Genomic DNA, 20,736 nt, shown 5'->3' on the forward strand with positions numbered 1-20,736 from the left:
TCTGTTATTTTAAATTAATCAATGTTCCTTTATCCTGTTGCTGGGTCTAAACCTAAGGTCTCACACATGCCAAGCAACTGCTTGTGCACTGATCTGTATATCCCTAGCTCTTCTTGTTACTGTTATTTTACCTTCTATTTTGAGACAGTGTCTCGCTAAGTTACCCAGGTGGCTTTGAACTTGCTTTGTAATCCAAGTAGATATCTGGCTTGGAATCTTCCTGCTTCAGCCCCCTAAGCAGCTGGGATTGCAGGGCTGTGCTGGTAGGGCCAGCCAAAGAACTTCACTATGGACAGGGAGATAAGGAAAAGTTAGAGTAATAGGTTTAGGTTTTGTGGTGAGTTGGGAGGATGAAGTTAAATTTATCTAACCTGTCTTGGGTAAGAGGAATGCTGCTTTCTGTGACTCAGTCTAAGGGGAAGAGACAAGCAGGCAGGAGAAGCTAGATAAACTTTGCTTCTGAGGCCACTTCTGAGACCTTCCACTGCCCTTCCAATGTACTTCGAAGGCCAAGTTTCTCTTTTGGGTCCTTGAATTCCAGCAGGGTCTTAGTCCAATGCTAGTTCTCTCTGTTTCAAACATTCCATCTTCAAATTTTCCTTATTGCTAATAAGATGGATAAGAATGGAAATTAATTATGACTGTTTTGAGCATATACTGTTGATCATAAACTTAAGCAAACAATATGAGATGGAACAAGTGGTATCAGTAAAGACTGGTTTACATTATAAAGGCCCAGCTCTTGTCTCAGTGATTTCTACTGGGGAAATTAATTTTCTATTTTTAAAATTACTTAGGAATTTAGGAGCTGACAAGATGGCTTAGTGGATAAGGGCTCTTGCTGCCTAAGCCAAAAACTTGAGTTGGATCTCTGGAACCGACAAGATAGAAGGGGAAAATGGAATCCTCAAATTGTCCTCTGATTTTCACAGACACTAAGGTGTGCATGCACCCAAACGTATTGACACTTATGATAAATAAGTGTAATAAAAACAATTTAAAGTAGATCCTTAACTGTTTTCACCCTATGTGTCAAGCATGGTAGCAGGTATTATTGACCATGTAAAAAGATATTTGCGACATCTAATATAGAGCTTCCTTCTATAAATGAAGAAAAAGCTGTGAAGATAAACGTGTAAGCATAGTCTTTGCATACTTTCATAGAAAATGACAGGGTACTGGACGGTGATAGCTCATGCCTTTAATACCAGAACTTGGGAGGCAGAGGCACGTGGATCTCTTGCGTTAGAGGCCACCCTGGTCTACAGAATAGCCAGGGCTATACAGAGAAATCCTGTCTTGAAAAACCAAATAAATAAATAAATAAATAAATAAATAAATAAATAAATAAATAAATAAATAACAGGGTGGCAGCTAGTGACTGTATATAGACATTAAGGAAAATGGTGGTAAGAAACTGAGGTATGACTTTGACACAGTGATGTGTGTGATCATAACAACAGTGAGTGCACTGTAAAAGTTATATCAAACAAGTTTTTAGAAACTGTAGTTTGAATAAGCAAGAGAAAAAGTCTCAGTCGTGAGGAGGAATCTCAGCTGTGCTGTTTATTTAGACTGGCAGTGAATAGGGTCTTGTTTGCAGTTAGAGCTCCAGTCTGCTGTCTTATCAGCAGTTCTGCTTCTGGTTTTCAGTTCACCTAAATGTGTTGTTCTGGGGCTGTCTGCATGATCACAGACTACGTATCCATTTAAGTTACCCATATCTTACTGCAGTATGTCATCCAGTCAAAGCATACATTTGCTAGCATTTCTTTCAGCACAGCTTCTGTTCACATTTAGAAATGTATTTAAACACAAAGAGAGAAAGGTAGGGGTAGGGCATGTTGCAACTTCGCTGATTGCTTTTGGCTCTTCGACTTGACTGAATTGACAGTCATTATGACTTGGAGGCAGCCTTCTCAGAATAAACAATAAATATGCATGGCTTGATTATTAATGAATCATCTATGAATAAGTAGTGCTCTATTTATATGCATTACTGTGAAGATTTATTTATATAATATGTCGAAGAAAAAAAAGCACATTTTATGGTAGAGACCACTGGTGCTGTTCTGGATGCGTATTTTGGGAAAGCTGTCATTTGTGGTCTAAAAATCTTATTTGTGAAAGTTATAACTGGGTAGATTTTAAAGAACTTATAGGACATTTTATCATCAGAAGAACAGAGAAAATGGTGAAATTGGAATAAAGAAAATTTTAATCATTTATTAAAAGCTGCTTCCAGCCCCAGATTTATGAGTACTGCCCATGCATATCATTTTTACTAGTGAAAATCAATACTTTTTAATTCTCTTGCTATACATCCCATCTCTAAGGTCTTGTGTATTCACTTGTCTCTCTGCTGTTGTGCTTTAAAGCTTAATCATAATATTTTGCTTAAAAACCTAGGGTCCACTTTAGCAGTGCCATTTAAATCAATAGATGCCGAATGTCTCTGATATCCCTCCTTCTATGGAGAATTTTATCCCTGGCCTCTATATCTGTTCTAAATAATTCATACTCACTTCACCAGGAAACATTTTTTGGATGCTTTTTGGGTTCAAGAGCTTTATTGGTTATTGTCTTATTTGCTATCTTATTGCTAAGATAAAATGCTCTTTGGGGGAAGGGGGTATTTTGTTTCACAGTTCTAGAGGGGTATGGCCCATGATGGTGAGGGAGGTATGGGAGCAAATGGGGAAGGCATGGGAGCAAGAGGAGGAGGCTGACTATACATTACACTGAGGAGGCAGAAAGAACAGGAATCAGATATATAAAGCCACCTTTCCCTGCTCCCCCAACCCATGGCCAGTGGCCCACTACCTCCAGTGAAGCTCCATCTGCTAAAGGTTCTACAACCTTCCAAAAGAGCTAGGGATCAACTATTCCCACATAGGAGCCTAGGAGGGACGTCTCACATTCAAAGCACCACGGCTGTCTTGACAGAGTGAGTCTTATAGCCTAAGGAGCATATTAAAACCTTTTGTGTACTGATCTTTTACCTGCCTGTGTTGTAAGTGGTTGTCTCTTAGCTTGTTGGCTTCTAGTAAACACAGTTTTGAAACTTGTTTCTCTCCTGTCTCTCTGTGCTGGCTAGTTTTATGTCCGCTTGGCTCAAGCTAGAGTCACTGGAGAGGAGAGAGTCTCAAATGAAAGTTTTAACTAGTGATTGGGGAAGGCCCAACCCATTATGGGTGTCCCATCCCTGGGATGGTGGTCCTGGGTTCTATAAGAAAGCAGGCTAAGCAATCCATGAGGAGCAAGCTAGTAAGCAACACCCCTCCATGGCCTCTGTATCAGCTCCTGCTTCCAGGTTCTTGCCCTGACTTCCTTCAGTGATGGACTGTGATTTGGAATTTTAGGCTGAGTAAATCCTTTCTCCTCAACTTGCTTTTGATCGTGGTGGTTCATCACAGCAATAGTTACCCTAACTAGGACAGCTACCATTGGTGGGTAGTACCATATAGAATAACTAAGAAGTTTTGGGCTTAATGGCTTTCTTTTAAAACTATATATATTAAATAATGTTCTGAATTATTTGGAATTAAAATATCTTAAGTTTGCTGTATTATAACAGTTATAGGCTCAGCTAGCAAAACATAGTATTAAAAATCAGAAACCAGGGACATTTATATCTAATTCTGTCCTTATCTCTATGCATCAGGCAGATTTTGATCATCACCACCTTTCACTTTATGATGAATAAACTCATGTTAAAATATTCATTCATGTGATGTTAATTATTTTAGGGTACAAGTTATTTAGTAAAGTACTCCTTGTGTATATATTCCTCTAGAGTAATGGTTCTCAAACTGAGGGTTGTGACCCCCTTTGGAAGTCACATATCAGATATTTACATATGATTCATAACTGTAGCAAAATTACACTTATGAAGTAGCAATGGAATAATTTATGGTTGGGGGGTCACCACAACCAGAGGAACTGTATTAAAGGGTCACAGCATTAGGAAGGTTGAACACCACTGCTCTAGACTTATTCATTCAGCTTGTAAGAATAAGCAATTTATTTCTTTCCAGGGACCCCCCTTTTTCTTTTTTTTTTTTTTTTTTTTTTTTTTTTGGTTTTTCGAGACAGGGTTTCTCTGTGTAGCTTTGCGCCTTTCCTGGAACTCACTTGGTAGCCCAGGCTGGCCTCGAACTCACAGAGATCCGCCTGCCTCTGCCTCCCGAGTGCTGGGATTAAAGGCGTGCGCCACCACCGCCCGGCGACCCCCCTTTTTCATAGCAGCAGACCTAATCCAGGATTGTCTTTCAGAATGTAGGCTCATAAAACCCTTAAAGAGAGAAACCTTGGAACATACAGATGGGATGTCTCCATCAAATCCCACCCCCAGAGCTCAGGGAGCCCCATGGAAGAGGAGGTGGAAAGAGTGTAAGGGCCAGAGGGGATGGAGGACACCAAGGAAACAAGGCCCTCTAAATCAGTGTGAGAAAACTCATGAACTCACAGAGACAGGCAGCATGCACAGGACTCACAGGGGTCTGCACCAGGTCCTCTGAGTATATATTGTGACTTCCAGTTTAGTGTATAAGAGAGGGTCTCTGATTCTTGTGCTTTTTCTTGGGCTCTTCCTTCTGGTGGTTTGTTTTGTCCAACTTTGATGTGATAGTTTTTGTTTTATCTTATTATATTGTATTTTGTTATGTTTTGTTGTTATCTTGTGGAAACATGTTTTTCTCTAATGAGATGGAAAGGAAGGTGGGGAGGAACTTGGAGGAGTAGAGGGAGGGGAAACTATAATCAGGATATAGTATATGAGAAAAGTTTTTTTTGTTTTTTTGTTTGTTTGTTTGTTTGTTTTGTTTTTTTTTGTTTTTTTTTGTTTTTTTTTTTTTGGTTTTTTGAGACAGGGTTTCTCCATGTAGTTTTGGTTCCTATCCTGGAACTCGCTCTGTAGACCAGGCTGGTCTTGAACTCACAAAGTTCCACCTGGCTCTGCCTCCCGAGTGCTGGGATTAAAGGCGTGTGCCAGTGCTGAGCAAAAATCTATTTTTAATAAAAGTAGAAAAATTAAAAAGGGAAGTTCTAAAAAAAGTAAATAAAACTTAACATCGAGTAATACTAGATGAGACTTCACAATGTAGAACAAGCAGGCTGGGGGAATAAGTTATTTTTCTTCCAAGTCATAAGACCCATGTCATAATTGATAACTAGTTAATGCAAAAATATCTGTGTAACTTCATTAATATAAAACTTCCATGGAGTGCTATTGGTTGAAATATTAAGGCAACTCCACGTAGTTAAAAGGGAGGTTTATTTTGTGGGGTAAATTACAAGTGAAGGGATAGGTTACGGGTCTGGGAAAGGTGAAGCGCAGTCCAGCGGTGTTCTCTGGAGAACTCTGTTCGGTCTCCCTCCAGGATCCAGGAACCAAGAGAGCCGGCACATCCAGATCTCGGGTCTTCAGGGCTCCTCTCTTGGCTCTGCCTTTTAGGCATGACAGTTGCTGAAGCCTCAATGGGGTAGTACTTCCAGGTCAAAGCTGGAATAGCTACCCACTACAGAGCACATTAAGAAATGATTCATGTATGGTTAGTTGAGTCTGTTGCTGCTGCCTTTGTGGGATTGATATATTATATAAAGTCAGAAAGAAAGAATATGAACATATTAATTAGATAACCTACTCAGAGTAAAAATAATGCATATCTGAATCTTGGATGGAGGGAGGAAAAGGTAAAAGTAATATAAGAATGGCCATTGTCATCTGGTAGTAGTGCATTAATCCCAGCACTCAGGAGTCAGAGGCAGGTGGATCTGTGTGAGTTCAAGGCCAGTTTGGTTTACAGAGTGAGTTCCAGGACAGCCAGGGCTACACAGAAAAACTTTGTCAAAAAAAGAATGGCCATTGTCTTCCTTGTACTTTCCAAGTCTATCATCTATCATTGTCTATCATCAGCCTGAAGTTTTCCTGTCTGTTAATGATGAGGTTTCCGGTGATTAGCTTGACACTCCTCTATACATTCTTTGGAGGAAAAGTTTTCCATAATGAGAGCAAAGGAAGAAAAGAAATGTCAAGTCATTCTAACCCAAGTTTGAAAAAGAAATATAAATAAAAGTGCTTTGCCCAGTAGCAAAGACCATAAAGAAATAAGAAAACTAATGCATCTTGTCCTCAGAGTTCACATACTTCTGTTTAACTTTGCTAATCTGCAAATCATTTTAGAAATTATTAAATTAAAAATAAGACTTTTTGATTTTTTGAAAGCCAACATTCATTCTTAGATTGCTAATTTATAAGTGAATCACTCACCATAACTAATGTGTATACAAAGTGAAGTAGCAATGTTAATTTATCCAATTTGGGGAAGTAATTTGAGCCCATGAACAGAAAAGTACCTTTAGTCACTAAAACTTATATAGGTCTGCACAGATCAAAGCCAGATAGGACCCCAGCACTGAGAGAGGAAGCAGACACGAGTGCCCATTCCTAACCCATAAACTATCTCTAACTGCCAGCTGCCGGCAAAGGAAAAATTCGTTTTCTCTAGTGGAGTACCACTGGGTATACAAACCCCACCCAAGGGCAAGCTCCATGTCCAGCAGGAGATAGCCAACATAAAATGAACTCAAGGGTATTTTTGGAAGTTTATTTTTCTTATAATGCTTTGTCTAGACATTTTTTTCAACCTTACAAGTGTCTTTTGCTTATATATTATGGTTTCTGATTTTGTGTTTTTATGGGATTTCTATGTGAGTGAATGTGTGTGTCTCTGTGGCTGTGCTCTTTCTTTGGCTCTTTTTGTTACTCTTTCATTTCCAGAGAGAAGAGAGAGAGAGAGAGAGAGAGAGAGAGAGAGAGAGAGAGAGAGAGAGAGAGAGAGAGAGAAAGAGAGAGAGAGAGAGAGAAGGGAGAGAAAGGGAGAGAGAAAGGGCATGGATTTGGGTGGATAGAGAGGAAGGGGCTCTGGGGGAAGTTGGGGGAGGGGAAACTGTGATCAGAATATATTGTATGAAAAATCTATTTTCAATAAAAAGAATAGATAAATTTATGAAGTGAATCTTTATAGTTTGAAGATTTACTCGACTGCTTTTTAAATGCCACATGTATCTCTTGTCTTGATGCTGTGACAGAATCCCCTGAGAAAAGCATCTAAAGGAAGAGCTTGTTTGGCTCACAGTTCTGGGTGCAGGGTGTCATGGCAGCAGACGCTGGGAGCAGGTGGTCCCGTTGTGCCTGCAGTCAGGAAGCGCAGAGCAGAGTGCTAGTGTGCAGCAATTTTCTCCTTTCTATTCGGACCAGGACCCCAGCCCTTGGAATAGTGCTGTCTTCAGGGAAAGTTGGCTCTTCCCACCTCAGTCAATGTCACTAGATCACCCTCCACAGACCTGCCCAAAGGCTGATAGACTCAATAATCCAACACAGATTCCCAATGGCTGATAGAATCTCAGTAATCCATCACAGATTCCCAGAAGCTAATGGAATCTACGTAATCTCTCATAGATGCCCAGAGGCTTGTCTTCTCAGTGATTTCTCATCTGTAAAGTTCACAGTACTAGTCATCATCCTATAGTAATGCTAAGGACTGTATGTGCTGTGGATATCGCTCTGTATATATAAAATGCTGACTGGCCAGTAGCCTGGCAGGAAGTATAGGAGGGACAAGCAGAGAAGAGAATTCTGGGAAGTAGAAGGCTAAGGCAGAGAGATGCTGCCAGCCACCCTGATAAGAAGCAACATGTTAAGATACCGGTAAGTCACGAGCTACGTGGCAATTTAGAGATTAATAGAAATGGGTGGATTTAAGAAATAAGAACTAGATAACAAGAAGCCTGCTATGGCCATACAGTTTGTAAACAATATAAGTTTCTGTGTGTTTATTTAGTTGGGTCTGAACTGCTGTGGGACTGGTGGGTGAGAGAGATTTGTCCTGACCATGGGCCAGGCAGGACTGGAGAAAACTCCAGCTACATATATGCACCAAGGATCTGTTTCAGTTGCTGAAGGACATGAAGAAGCTTGTAGAACTCAGTGTAAAATGTTAGTAAATAAGTGAATTGTACTTAGAAAAGCAATGGAAGCCGGGCGTTGGTGGCGCACGCCTTTAATCCCAGCACTCGGGAGGCAGAGCCAGGCGGATCTCTGTGAGTTCGAGGCCAGCCTGGGCTACCAAGTGAGCTCCAGGAAAGGCGCAAAGCTACACAGAGAAACCTTGTCTCGAAAAACCAAAAAAAAAAAAAAAAAAAAAAAAAAAAAAAAAAAAAAAAAAAAGAAAAGCAATGGAAAACAGACTGTGCTGGAGTTGGATCTGGTGTGATGGAAGTCTGTCACCATTCAGCACTGCCACCTTGGAAGTGGATTCAGAACCTGGCTATCACCATGTTTGGTACTACCTTGTGGGTCCAGTGGGCTGTCCTTTCTTCTGTAAGTGTTGGAGAGTGTCCTCATGGCACCCTGCTCTTGCCCTTGTTCCTCTTAGTTAAATTATACAGAAACCAGTACAATCTTGGTAGAACCCGGGCATGACATCACTTCTCTGCTCAAAGATTCTCTCCCCAAATGAATGCCAGGGCCTTTATAGTGACACAGGAAAGTGTTTCATGTCCTCTGATGTCCTCATTGCTCCTCACCCCATGCCTCCTGCCTCAGTTTCTGCCCCAGCCAGTACAAATGCCCTTCCCTTTGCCTGGAATATTCCTTCTCTGGATGCCTGCTTTGGTTACCTCTTCTTGCTTCAAACCTACCTTGCCCACTTGCTGAGACTTCTCTGACCAAGCCTCTATTGCACTTTTTTGCTTTTATTTTCCCCTTGACATTTTCCATTCTTTAATGTATTGTCTATTTTACTTATTTCTTTGTTTCTAGTCTCCTCTCACTAAAATGTAAGTCAGCTTCATGAAAGTGGGAACTATGTTTTATCCATGATGTCTCCCGGCATACACTGCATGTCATAGTGGAACTTCAATAAATATTTACTGATTGAATGAAAGTGCTGGATGAAGACTGCACTTTAGGTAATATAATTAGCAGAGGAAATCGAGCTGTAGGAGATCCAGGTAACGGCGTCACAGGGGAAGCATCAGAGTGTTAAGGAAGGGTGAGCAGTTGTGTGAAATGTCACAGATAATCACACTAATAAGACAGGCTGTTGGAATTTAGAGTTTGAAAGGAAAAGGTGAATTGGGAAGAGCTGAATACAGATTGCAGAAGATTAACAAGGAGTGGGTATTTCACATGTAAATGTGTGGGCTACTGGGGCTTTTATGCTATTTAAAGATAATCAGGGACAACCACATTTTTTTGTTTAAAAGTGAGGTCCGGAGTGGCAAGATGGCTCAGTCTGGTAAAAGTCCTTGCTGCACAAGCCTGATGACTTGAGTCACCAGCAGAAAGGTAGAGAGAATTGACTTCACAAAGTCATCTTCTGACTACACTCCTGTACACACACAGTTTTCAAAGTTAAAACTTTGCTAGCCAAGGTTTATCGTAGATTTTTAATGTTTGTGGGGTGCTTTACTTTGTGAACTGCTTTCATATACTATTTAATGTTCAAAACCATGAAGCAATATGGTAAGTACTCTTCAGGCCTGCCTTTGATAACAGAAAATGATGAGATGTGGGTGTGGTGGTTTGAATAAAAATGTTTCCATAGGCTCATGTATTTGAATGCTTGGTCATCAGGGAGTGGCCTACTTGACAGGGATTATGAGATATGGCCATGTTGGAGGAAGTGTGTCATTAGCAGGTGAGCTTTGGGGTTTCAGAAGCCCAAGTCAGGCCAATGGCTTGCTCTCTTCTCTTCCTGTTGCCTGCCAGTTCAGATGCAGAACTCTCAGTTTCCTTTTCAACACCATGTATGCCAGCATGCCACTATGCTTCCCACCGTGACAGTAATGGATTAAACCTCTGAAACCGTAAGCCACCCTAACTCAATGTTTTCCTGTATGAGTTGCCATGGTCATGGTGTCACTTCACAGCAATAGAACCAGAATAAGACAGTAGGTGAATCCCCCTGCCTCACACCTCGGTAGTTGATAGAAAAAGAGTACAACAGGACAAAAGAAAAATTATCCATATTTGATATCTAGCCCCATGTCATATTTTAAAAATGTGAGTTATCCGATTTAGTTGGATTTTATTTTGAATGTGCATTCCGCTGGTTCTTAAATCACCTAGAAAAAAGTTGTAATGGAAGTTCAGAGTGCTAATGTTGTTTGTGTGGCACTGAAGTAGTGCTGGCCAGGGGTAGTGGGTGCGGGTGTGAGGGTGCAGTTTGCCCAGTTGATAATCTTCATAGATTTGTACACTTTCACATTCATGCTGAATCTTAACATTGTTTTCTGTGACAGCTCCGAACAAACATTTCAACACCAATTTTCATGCAGTCAAGATAAATAATGCAATTTCTGATGAAACATTTTCTATTCTTTTATCTTTTCTTATTTCTATGTATTTGTGGGAAGTTACAATTGGATATTTTATATTAATTCTGAAACCAAGCAGTTCAGTTACTAAATGGCAGCAACTAGGGGAACATAGTATAGTTAAGCCAATCTAGATATTTTCTGAATTAAAAGGAAGCCAGTCTGACTGATTTCAAAGTCATTTAATTAAACCTGTCATTTTGTATGCTTTATTCAAAATATATTACCCCATTCTGAATGGGCATTGTTAAGAGAGTGATATATCCCAAGAGCCTAGGGTTTTATACTTTTGATTTTACAACTCAGATGGGAATTACAGGTAAGTAGAGCTATCTTCTCTGCCATCTTAATTTGCACTTAATAGTAGCTGACTTTGTACCATGTGAATTCATTACCTTCTCAACTTGATTTTTCTTAGCCATGAACATTTCAGCATGCAGTAAGAACTTCAGTGAATCAAGTTATGTATTTTATTTAGTTGAATCTATTCTCCTAAGCATGTCTGTTAAGGGGTGATATAATTTCAAAGTTCTTGCAAAAATATTTTACAAATTTTATATAATTTCCATGGAATATTGTTTTCACAGGTTTCTAAAGGTGTGTGGATCTGAATTAGTACGCCTTGAGTTATCTTGCAGCCATTTCCTTAATGAAACTTGCTTGGAGGTTATTTCTGAAATGTGCCCAAATCTACAAGACTTAAATCTCTCGTCCTGTGATAAACTGCCACCTCAAGCTTTCGGTCACATTGCCAAATTATACAGCCTTAAGCGGCTCATTCTCTATCGGACGAAAGTAGAGGTAAGAGTAACTCATTTGTGTTTTTCTTAATGAAACATCTGGCTGAATATTTAATTGCCTTCAATTATTCATGTGATTTCTCATTTATAAGCTAAGGTTATGATATCATCTGTGTACTCTAGAATCATTAGAACTTGGTTAGTTGCTGCAAAATTATAATATATTGTGGTTTTAAATGATACTGATGGGATGGTCCCCATGATCCCAGGGAAAGAAATGAGCAGGGGTGGGGGAGTGAGCCAAGGGAATGACTTAGAGGAAGGGGCTGGCAGGTGCCATGCAGGAGGACTTGTGCTTGGTTGGGAGGAAGCAAAATGCATGGTGTTAGAAGTAGCCATAGTGGTAAAATTAATGGCACTGTGGTTCCAAATTCTCATGTTAGTAAAGCAGAATCATGTCATATAGATGCTTGCTTTCTTCACATAAGTCTATAGGACATCTTTCTAGGCCAGTATGTGCTAGTTTCTGACTTTTCATTAATTGTATATTGTGTATTACACTACAGTTTGCTAACCATTCTTTAAATGATCATTTTATTTTTCTAGGTATGTCCATTTTATAAAATGTCTAACTAGTAGCAGTCTTTTGTATATGGTTTCCATTTGCTTACTATCATCCCTACAGGACAGTGGTACTTCTGGATTGAAGGAGAGATGCAAAGGTCCCATAATAAACAGGGACTTTCTGTTTGCTTACTCCTCCTCCTCCAGACATGGAGGGCTGCTTTTGGTTCTTTCAGCATTCTTACTTAATCCCAACTCAGGCCTTTGTTCTTCTCTTTATCTGCAATGTATTCCCAGCATATTACATTTTTTAAAAATTAGCCAAGTTTGAGCTCATTTAAATATTTAAAAGATGGCTTCTTGGATACTGATTAGAAAGAAGTCTCTTTTCTGGTTCACATCTCTTATATTACCCAGTTTTACTTCCCTTTCAACATCCCTACAGTGCTGTGGCATGATCATTATTTTCCTTCTTGTATTCTGTCTCTTCACATTAGGACATGTAATTTGATATATGGCGTTGAATGACGCCCTTCTTTTTCATCATGCTGTTTCCAGATTCTAGAATAGAATTTGGTCAAGATTGGCCATCAGCAAATACTTACTAAGTGAATGAATAAAATTATATTTCTTGAAATGGTATTACCCACTATAATGGACCTTTATGTGTCTTGAATGTTACTGGGTCCAAGTTATTCGGCATCTTTGGTATTTCAGTTTCTCTCTGTAAGATAAAAATACAGAGTTCATTGGGTCATTATGAGTACTAAATTATATGTAATGTATTTTAGGCAGTTCCTAGAGAGTATAAGCAACTATTAAAGGGCATATAGCATTATCACAGGAGTTTTGTAGTATAATGTTTTACTGTGAAGGGAAAGTCTTTCCTCACTATTCTATTCAAAAACTTTTAGTGTATCTATGTACTTATTCTACCTGGTGTGTCTTTCATCAGGGATTTCATTTAGAAGTCATTACATATCATTTCTGTGATAAAGCTTCCCATCTGCTCATGTAGGCCTTGTTTTACATCTAAAGATACATTGTAGTTTTCTTCACTTAGATACTAAGTAATTCTGGCTCCACTTAAATGTTGCATGTTACACTTTCAGATGCTATTTTTCACTTTCATTTAATTTTCACTGGCTATTATTAATATATAGGGAAATTTGGATCTTTAAATGTATTTTTCTCTTATCTGTGCTCCTTACTGATGCTTATAATCTAGTCATTTTTCACTTACAACTTTTGGATTTTCTTATAGTTACATAATCTGGAAATTAATATTTTTTCTAGGACTTGAAGTATTACTCATTAGGTAGAATTTTGTAAATGATGTAGAATCATAGAATTTTAAGAGATTTGTTAGTGTTTTTTCTAATGCAGTGGGAATCTCTAATATTTCCTTTTTTTTAGTCACATAACAAATATTTGACTACCTATTAGGTTTCAGGTGCTTGGAACTCTTAGTGAATTAAACAGACAACATCTCATACAGCTTACTGTTTTTATACTTTTTAGTATTACATTTTAATAAGTGGTTTTGATATACATTTTTAATTAAGAATTTATATAAAGTATATTAAAATTTGGGGCCTCAGTTAACACAGTCCTTATATTGCTGGGTAATTCCTTTGTGGTTTGTTGTTGATGTTTGGGAGCTGGGGATTGAACCCAGAGCCTTGAATATGCAAACACACCCTCTACCACAAAGCTGTACTCCATACTGCCTCTATGTGTTTTAAAGTTATTGCCTAGCTAGGTTGGTTTCCGAGTATTTTGGAACCATATTACTTGGTTATGGATGCTGATGATCACTTCCTAATTGTGTACCTTGAGGTCATTATCTCCCTGTACTTCCCTTTTATAAACTGGAGACATACACCATGTTGAAAGGCTGTAAGGATTCAGTGTTTTAGTGCATGGGAAGCATTTACTACAGAGCTTGATTCACAGTAAAGTCTATGCTTATTCGTGTTGGTTACATCTGCTGTCTTCGGTGAGATTAGTTGTAATCTTTTCATTTTTAATCAGGCTTGGGCTATCACAGTTTAGTAAAGTATTTAGGAAATTGTCTCTTTGATTGGAAGTAACTTGAATAAATGTGAATAGACGGACACTTTAAAAAACATGTAGGCTTACAACATTTTTAGCAGTAGATCAGAGTAGACACTTGGTTTCATGGGGGATGCTAACTATCGTTTTCCCCCTGTAATTTATAGAAGCTTGAAATTGTGTATGGGAGCTTTGATTAAATACACTTAGGAACAGTTTGGTGTAGATTGTTGAATTGGAATTTAAGAGGTGATCTGGGATCATAGGAAAAGGAGTATTCCAGTTATGATCCTGCCAGTGGTAACCTTTGTGATCTAGGCTAAGTCATTCTCCCATTCTTAGACTTTTTTATTTGTAAAATGAGAAGATTTCCTGAGTACTACTTTAAAGATAGCCCATGTGTCAGTGGTCTGTGGAAAGGTGAGCCATCATTTATGTGGGTGTAAAATTTCAACTGTCCAAAATTTTTTCAACTGTATTTTCTTAAACAGGTCATCCATTCTGAAATGCCATGGTTTTATTGTTATACTTACTATATATAGTATTCACATACAATTTGTTAATGTATATGCTTTATGCTATTGTGCTTGATAGTTATAATTTATGTGACTATATAATTTAGATTAATAAACTAGTTATTTTAAGACTTAAGCAAATCTGTACTTTATTAGTCAGTGTGTTATATAGTTTGAAACCTTCTGAATAAGATAATGCCTCATTTATTTATTTATATTTTCAATGCATTGCTTTAAAAAAACTTTTTACTTAGAATTTTTGCGTGTAAAAACTTTGTAATTCATTCACATTGAACTTGGAAAGATTATCTACCTTTATGATATAAGGAAAGCAATAAGTAATACTAATTACATAGTTATAGTGTTATTTTACTACACAGTTCATTTATTATGAGCTCCCATGCTGCTTTTATAATACTCAGATTTTATTATCTGACTTCCTTAAGTTTATAATTCATTCCTATAATTGTTTTAAAGGACAAAACAGTTATCAGTTACCAGGCTTTCTTTTACAATTTGTGTCTTGCAGATTAGTCCTGTGCATTTCCTAGAACTGTCTGGGTTATTGTTAACAGTTTGAACCTGTTTACACTTTTTTTTTTTTTTTGAGGAAAAAAAATATGTGGAGTGGGAAATGAGAATGGAATGACAGATATCTCAGTAAGGATGCCATCCTGTTGCTTAGCAGCAGGCAAGAAAACCAAGAGTGTTTTTAAAAGTTGGAGTTATAAATGGAACACCTGCATCCAGTTTTGATTGCCTCACTTCAAGAATGATAGAGCATAAATTGAAAGAATCTGAGGAAGTGAAAAAACTGATTATAGGTTTTGTGGGGGACTGGTATATGTCACTAATCCACAAGTATAGTTCAGCAGCTGTTTACCGGCCTTGTAGGCTGTGTCAACAGTTTCAAGGATCCCTTTGCTTACATCTTGATGAACCGGCGTGCGACAAAAGTAGTTGATCTTCACTTCTATTGGGGAACAACGTACCTCTTTTCTTTCTCATATGCCACTTTAATCTGCGAAGTAAAGCCTCATACCAACCTATTGGTGAAAGTGCCTTGATTTTTTTCACAAAAGGCATGAATTGTCTATCAAAAGCAGTATGATGTGATTTGGTACCATGAATTCACTTTCTGACATGCAGATACCATAGTTTCTTTACTGCTTTTTTTTTTAAACCTGATTTAAAAACATGTTGTATGCTGATAGGCACAGTGCAGCTAGCAAACAGACACAGTAAGGGAATGGCTTCTCGCTTAGCAGAGCCAATGCTGATGCTAAGATCAAGAGTTGAAATTGGTAGGAAGAAACAACTTTGGCTGCCCATGGTATCTAATGCAGGCTGCCATTAGCTCTCATCTAAAATTCTATTTCAGACAGGTTGATTTAGCTAGTGAACATGAGACAACGGGATATTAGTAATGTGTTTTTAAAAGAATCAAGTTTATTAACTATAACATTATTGTAACAGTTTAAATGAGGCTCCAGTATTTAAACATTTGACCCCATTTGGTGGCATTCTTTGGGGGAGATTAGGGGTGGGATGTGAGAACTTAAATCCTCATCCCTCTTCTAGTTTACTCTCTGTTGCTGTGATAAAACACCATGACCAAAAGCAACTTGGGTAGGAAAGGGTTTGTTTGGCAAACACATCCCATTCAAGCCCATCATTGAGAGGAGTCAGGGCAGGAACTCAATCAGAAACCCAGAAGCAGGAGCTGACACAGAAGCCATGGAATAAAGTTGCTTACTGGTTTACTGCCCCAGCTCACTCAGCTTGCTTTCTTACAACCCATGACCACACACACTGGACTTGGCCCTCCCACATCAATCATCAGTCAAGAAAATGTCCCAGAGACTTGTCCACAGGCCAGTCTTTTAGGAGCAATTCCTCAACTGAGGTCCCTGTTCCCAGGTGACTCTAGTTGGTGTCAAATTGACAAAAACCTAATGAATGCATAATAAAGCTAATGGCCATTCTTGTAGTCCTTGATACATGTCTGCAGGCTAGAATCTATCTGTGCTCTACTCTCCTGATTGGCCATATAGAAGTCTTGAAGGAAACACTGAGGCTTTTGGTGGCATTACTTTTGTGTTACTTAAGGGAGTAGGTTGTTGTGGTCAGGGTAACAGGACCTGATTAGTCACTACAGTGAAAAAGGAGGTTATCCCTCCAGTACAAACTCATTGACCATAGTCATGACAGTGACCAAAGCCAAGTATAAGAAATTTCCAAAAGTTTGGCCAAGAAAGGGCACTACTTATTAGCTCATTGTGGTGGTTGATTGTGAACTTGGCAGAATCTAGATTGAACTGGAAGATGGCACTCTGGACAAGGGTGTGGGGGATTATCTTGGTGGCATTAATTGAGGTGGGAAGACCTACCCACTGTGGGTGGTGCCATTCCCTGGCTGGGATCCTGCACTAAATAAGTAGAGAAAAATAACTGAGCAGAGCAGCATTCATCCTTCTCTGCTTTCTGATTATGGATTTGTTGTTGTTGTTCTTGACTAGCTGTTTCCACTTCCTGCTGCCTTGACTACCTGCTGTCTTGGGGTTTCTGCTGCTGTGATAAAACACAATGACCAAGAGCACTTGGGGAGAAGGAGTTTATTTCTGCTTACACTTTCAGGTAACAATCCATCACTGAGGGAAGTCAGGACCTGAATTCAAGCAGGGCAGGCATCTGGAAACAAGAACTGCAGCAGAAACCATAGAGGAACTCTGCTTGCTGCCTTACCCTTTGTGGCTGCTAAGCCTGCTTTCTTATATAGCTCAGGACCACCTTCCCAGGGGTGGCACAACCCCCAGTGATCTGGTCCCTCCTGCATCAATCATTAATCAAGAAAATGCCCCACAACTTTGTTCACAGTCCAGTCTAGTGGGGGCATTTTCTCAATGGTGATTCCCTCTTCTCAAATGACTCTGACTTGTGTCAAGTTAACAAAAAATTAACCAGGATGCCTGCCATGAAAGACTACATCCTTGAACTGAGAGTAAAAATAAACCCTTTTCCCCTTAAGTTGCTTTTATCACAGTAACAGAAAAAGGAATTAAGGTACCCATTCTCTCATTGGTATATCTTAAGGGCATGATAAGACTTGTTTGATGAGGATGGAAGGACACTAAGAGTTATGTGAATTAAAGTTCTTAAGACATCAACATTAAAGAGGTTAGTGTCTTTTTTTATTGGTGCATATTGGTTGTATAAAACAGTGGATTATAACATTTTTATACTTACATGATATGTACTTTGATAAACACCATTGCTCCATTACCCTCTCCCCACTGGTCCCCTTTCTCATAGTTCTTCTTCTACTTTAATGTGTACTTTTAAAAATCTGGATTTGTGGATATGAGAGAACAGGTCTTTCTGAGTCGGTCTAATTTATAACCATGATTTCCAGTTCCATCCATTTACCTGCAAATGACTTAATCCCACTCTTCTTTACGGCTGAATAATACTGTATTTTAAGTATATACCACATTGCCTTTTTCCTTTCACTTATGATGGTTATCCTGGCTGATTTCATAACCTGGCTCTTGTGGCATATTATCTGTCTCTTGGCACCCAATAATTGCCTTACTTGAGCTCTCCATCTACGTGGAGGCCTTATGAGACTCCTCCCCAACCTGGTTGGCATGTCAATGAGTAGTGTCATTATGTAGGTCTTATTTAGGTGACCACATTGTTGAGATTTAATGGATGAAACTTTCTTACCATATATCGAAGGCACTATGTCAGAGCAGACATTGTGGGTCTCTGGCTCTACAATCTTTCTGTCCCCCTTTCATGATATTCACTAAGCCTTAATTGTAGGAGTTGTGTTATAGATGTATTAGTTGGAGTTGGGTACCCACAGTCAGTCTTTCTCTGAATTTTGACCAGTTGTTGATTTCTGTAATAGTCTCCATCTGCTGCAAAAAAGAAACTTCTTTGATGAGAGATGAGAGTTCCTTTTTGTGTGAGTATAAGGATAAGTATTTTAAGTGTAGTGAGAAGGTATACTGGTTTAAGAAGGTAGCAATACTGGGTTCTTCTCCAGAGTCCATGACCTCACCAGCCACAGGTAGTTGGCTAGGTTCACAATACCATTTTGTGACACCTTAACAAAGAGGAAAGAAGTACTTTTGGAAGAAGATAAGGTGCATAAAACTGTCTTAGCTGGGCATCATTTAGATGGATAGTGTCAACAACATGTGTTCCTTTTAAGCTCCTGTGCCAGCTTAACCCCTTGCCCTTTGATAGAAACATGACTTACATTTTCAATAAGGATATTGACAAATCCATTGTGTAAATGACCATGTCTTTTTTTAATGCAACTTTTCTGATTTCATCCATGTGAGTTGTAAAAGAAATTGATCAATTAACTCATCTATAAGGAAAGATAAACTCAAGTATTTATGGTGTGTATATGGTATAAAGATACCATGGTAGAAGAAGTTCTGATGCAAGACTGAGGTGTAAATATGTAGTCCTAGATTGCATACCTTTATACAAGCAGATTATTGGAATGTGGCAAGTGTCTGAACTTTGTACTGAACTTGGAACTTAAAGCTAAAGTTCTGAGGCTCTGCTTTTGAGTAGCTGTGTTGGTCTGTAGTTAGGTTTAGAGAATATTCCTTTTCCCCATCAAATGTCTGGGTAAGATTTAGTTATATCATTTATGATCTTTGACCTTTTTAAGCAGAAGTCTAACTTTGCCACCACAGTGTTAGTGATCTTAAAATTCAATATTTTCAAGTTGTAATTATGTTACATATTTGAAGTCTATAAAGAGAATAATTTATAGTAGATAGCTTATAGGAAATCTGTTCAATTTAAATAATCTAGAATAATGATTCCTTCTGTGTATAGATAGTTTGAAATACTCAAAATAGTTCTTAAGAGACTTCAAGTTTTCCCTTCTTCAAATTTACTGAGTTTGGCACTCAAGAGATAAAAAATGTTCAGAGAAATTCACATGTGTGCATGTATTTTAAGCTGAGTGACTGTGTTTTTTGAATTTCGTCAAAGTTATCTACATGTACATTTATGAATTTTCATTTGGTGAATATACTTTAATAAAATCCAAATTTATTACTTGGAGATATTGCCCTGAAGTGTTTGGAAGATATTATCATTGGTGAAATGACATTATTTTGTGATCATGAATGTCATTAGTCCATATTTTAGGTTCTCTGTCTGTAATATATAAACTTGTTAATGCCCCTTTATCAATATGCTTTCTAGGAATCATGTTTTAGAGTAGAGAATACTGATTTAGAATCCTGTCTTTCAATATTGAATGTGTAATTGGAGGTTGCGTTCTTTTATTATAAATAAGTAACAATTTTTAACACCAAGCTAAAAAAAGGTACCATCTAGTTGTGACAATTATAAGCCTGTATTACCATACAATAAGAAACAAAGTCTTCCAAACATGTGCATGATAGTCTTAGGTGACTCTACTAAGCCATAAATCTAGACTTTCTAAAAGTTATGTAAGTATAAATGTCATCATTTTAAGTGTTTTTGCTTAGCACTTTTGAAGTCTAGAAGATGAGAAGTGATGAAGCTTATAGGTTGCATTTCCTAAAAAACTGTCAGTGAAGATTTGAATTTATGCCTTCTTTTACCTATTAATAAATTTCCTTGTAACAGAAAGGCATTAGTAATAACTCTGTATAACCACATGAGACTTCATATCAGCTTAAACCAAAATTTCTTGTCTATTAACCGTTCTTTGTCAATGCTTTCCTTGAAGTTGTATGGGTTTTGTTTATTATTAAGAAATAGAAATTTTCTATTCATTTTACATACCAACTACAGATACCCCACTCCTCCTTCCTTCCACCTCCTAGCCTTCCCCCTAATCTACTCCCCATTCCCACCTCCTCCAAGGCAAAGCCTCCCATGGGGAGTCAGCAGAACCTGGTACACTCAGTTGAGGCAGATCCAAGCCCCTCCCCCTGCACCAAAGCTGCACAAGGTGTCCCACTATAGACACTGGGCTGCAAAAAGCCCTCTCATGCACCAGGAATGGATCCCCATCCTACTGCCAGAGGCCCCCCTAAACAGTTCAAGCTACTTGGACTTGAGTTTTGTTCATAGCTACAGATATGGATCTATTTGCAGCCTTCTACATGTTGATATCCAGTTAAGCCAGCACCATTTGTTGAAGATGCCTTCTTTTTTTTCCATTGTACAGTTTTGGTGTCTTTGTCAAAACTAAGGTGTTCATAGGTTTGGGGATTAATGTCAGGGTCTTCAATTCCATTCCACTGGTCCACATGTCAGTTTTTACACCAGTACCAAGCTGTTTTTGTTACTATCATATATATGAGGGCTACTGACATTTTTTTTTTTTTAGTTAATCTTGTATCCTGCCACATTACTCAAGAAGTTTATCAGCTGTAGGAGTTCCCTGGTAGAATTTTGAGGTCACTTATGTATACTATCATATTGTCTGCAAATAGTGAAAGTTTGACTTC

The 20,736-nt window shown here is 38.4% G+C and overlaps 1 protein-coding gene across 2 annotated transcripts in view; it reads left to right on the top strand.

Annotated features, from left to right (window-relative positions):
• The window catches only part of Fbxl4 (F-box and leucine rich repeat protein 4), an 81,834-nt gene that overhangs the window by 38,950 nt on the left and 22,148 nt on the right, over positions 1 to 20,736 (top strand). For both annotated transcript variants that reach the window (XM_076564010.1, XM_006979253.4), the window contains exon 6: positions 10,971 to 11,184. In XM_076564010.1, the coding sequence (XP_076420125.1) occupies positions 10,971 to 11,184 (214 nt within the window). The remainder of the gene's footprint in view (positions 1 to 10,970; positions 11,185 to 20,736) is intronic.

The sequence above is a fragment of the Peromyscus maniculatus genome, chromosome 2 (genome assembly GCF_049852395.1).
Source record: "Peromyscus maniculatus bairdii isolate BWxNUB_F1_BW_parent chromosome 2, HU_Pman_BW_mat_3.1, whole genome shotgun sequence".
Taxonomy (NCBI): Eukaryota; Metazoa; Chordata; class Mammalia; order Rodentia; family Cricetidae; genus Peromyscus; species Peromyscus maniculatus.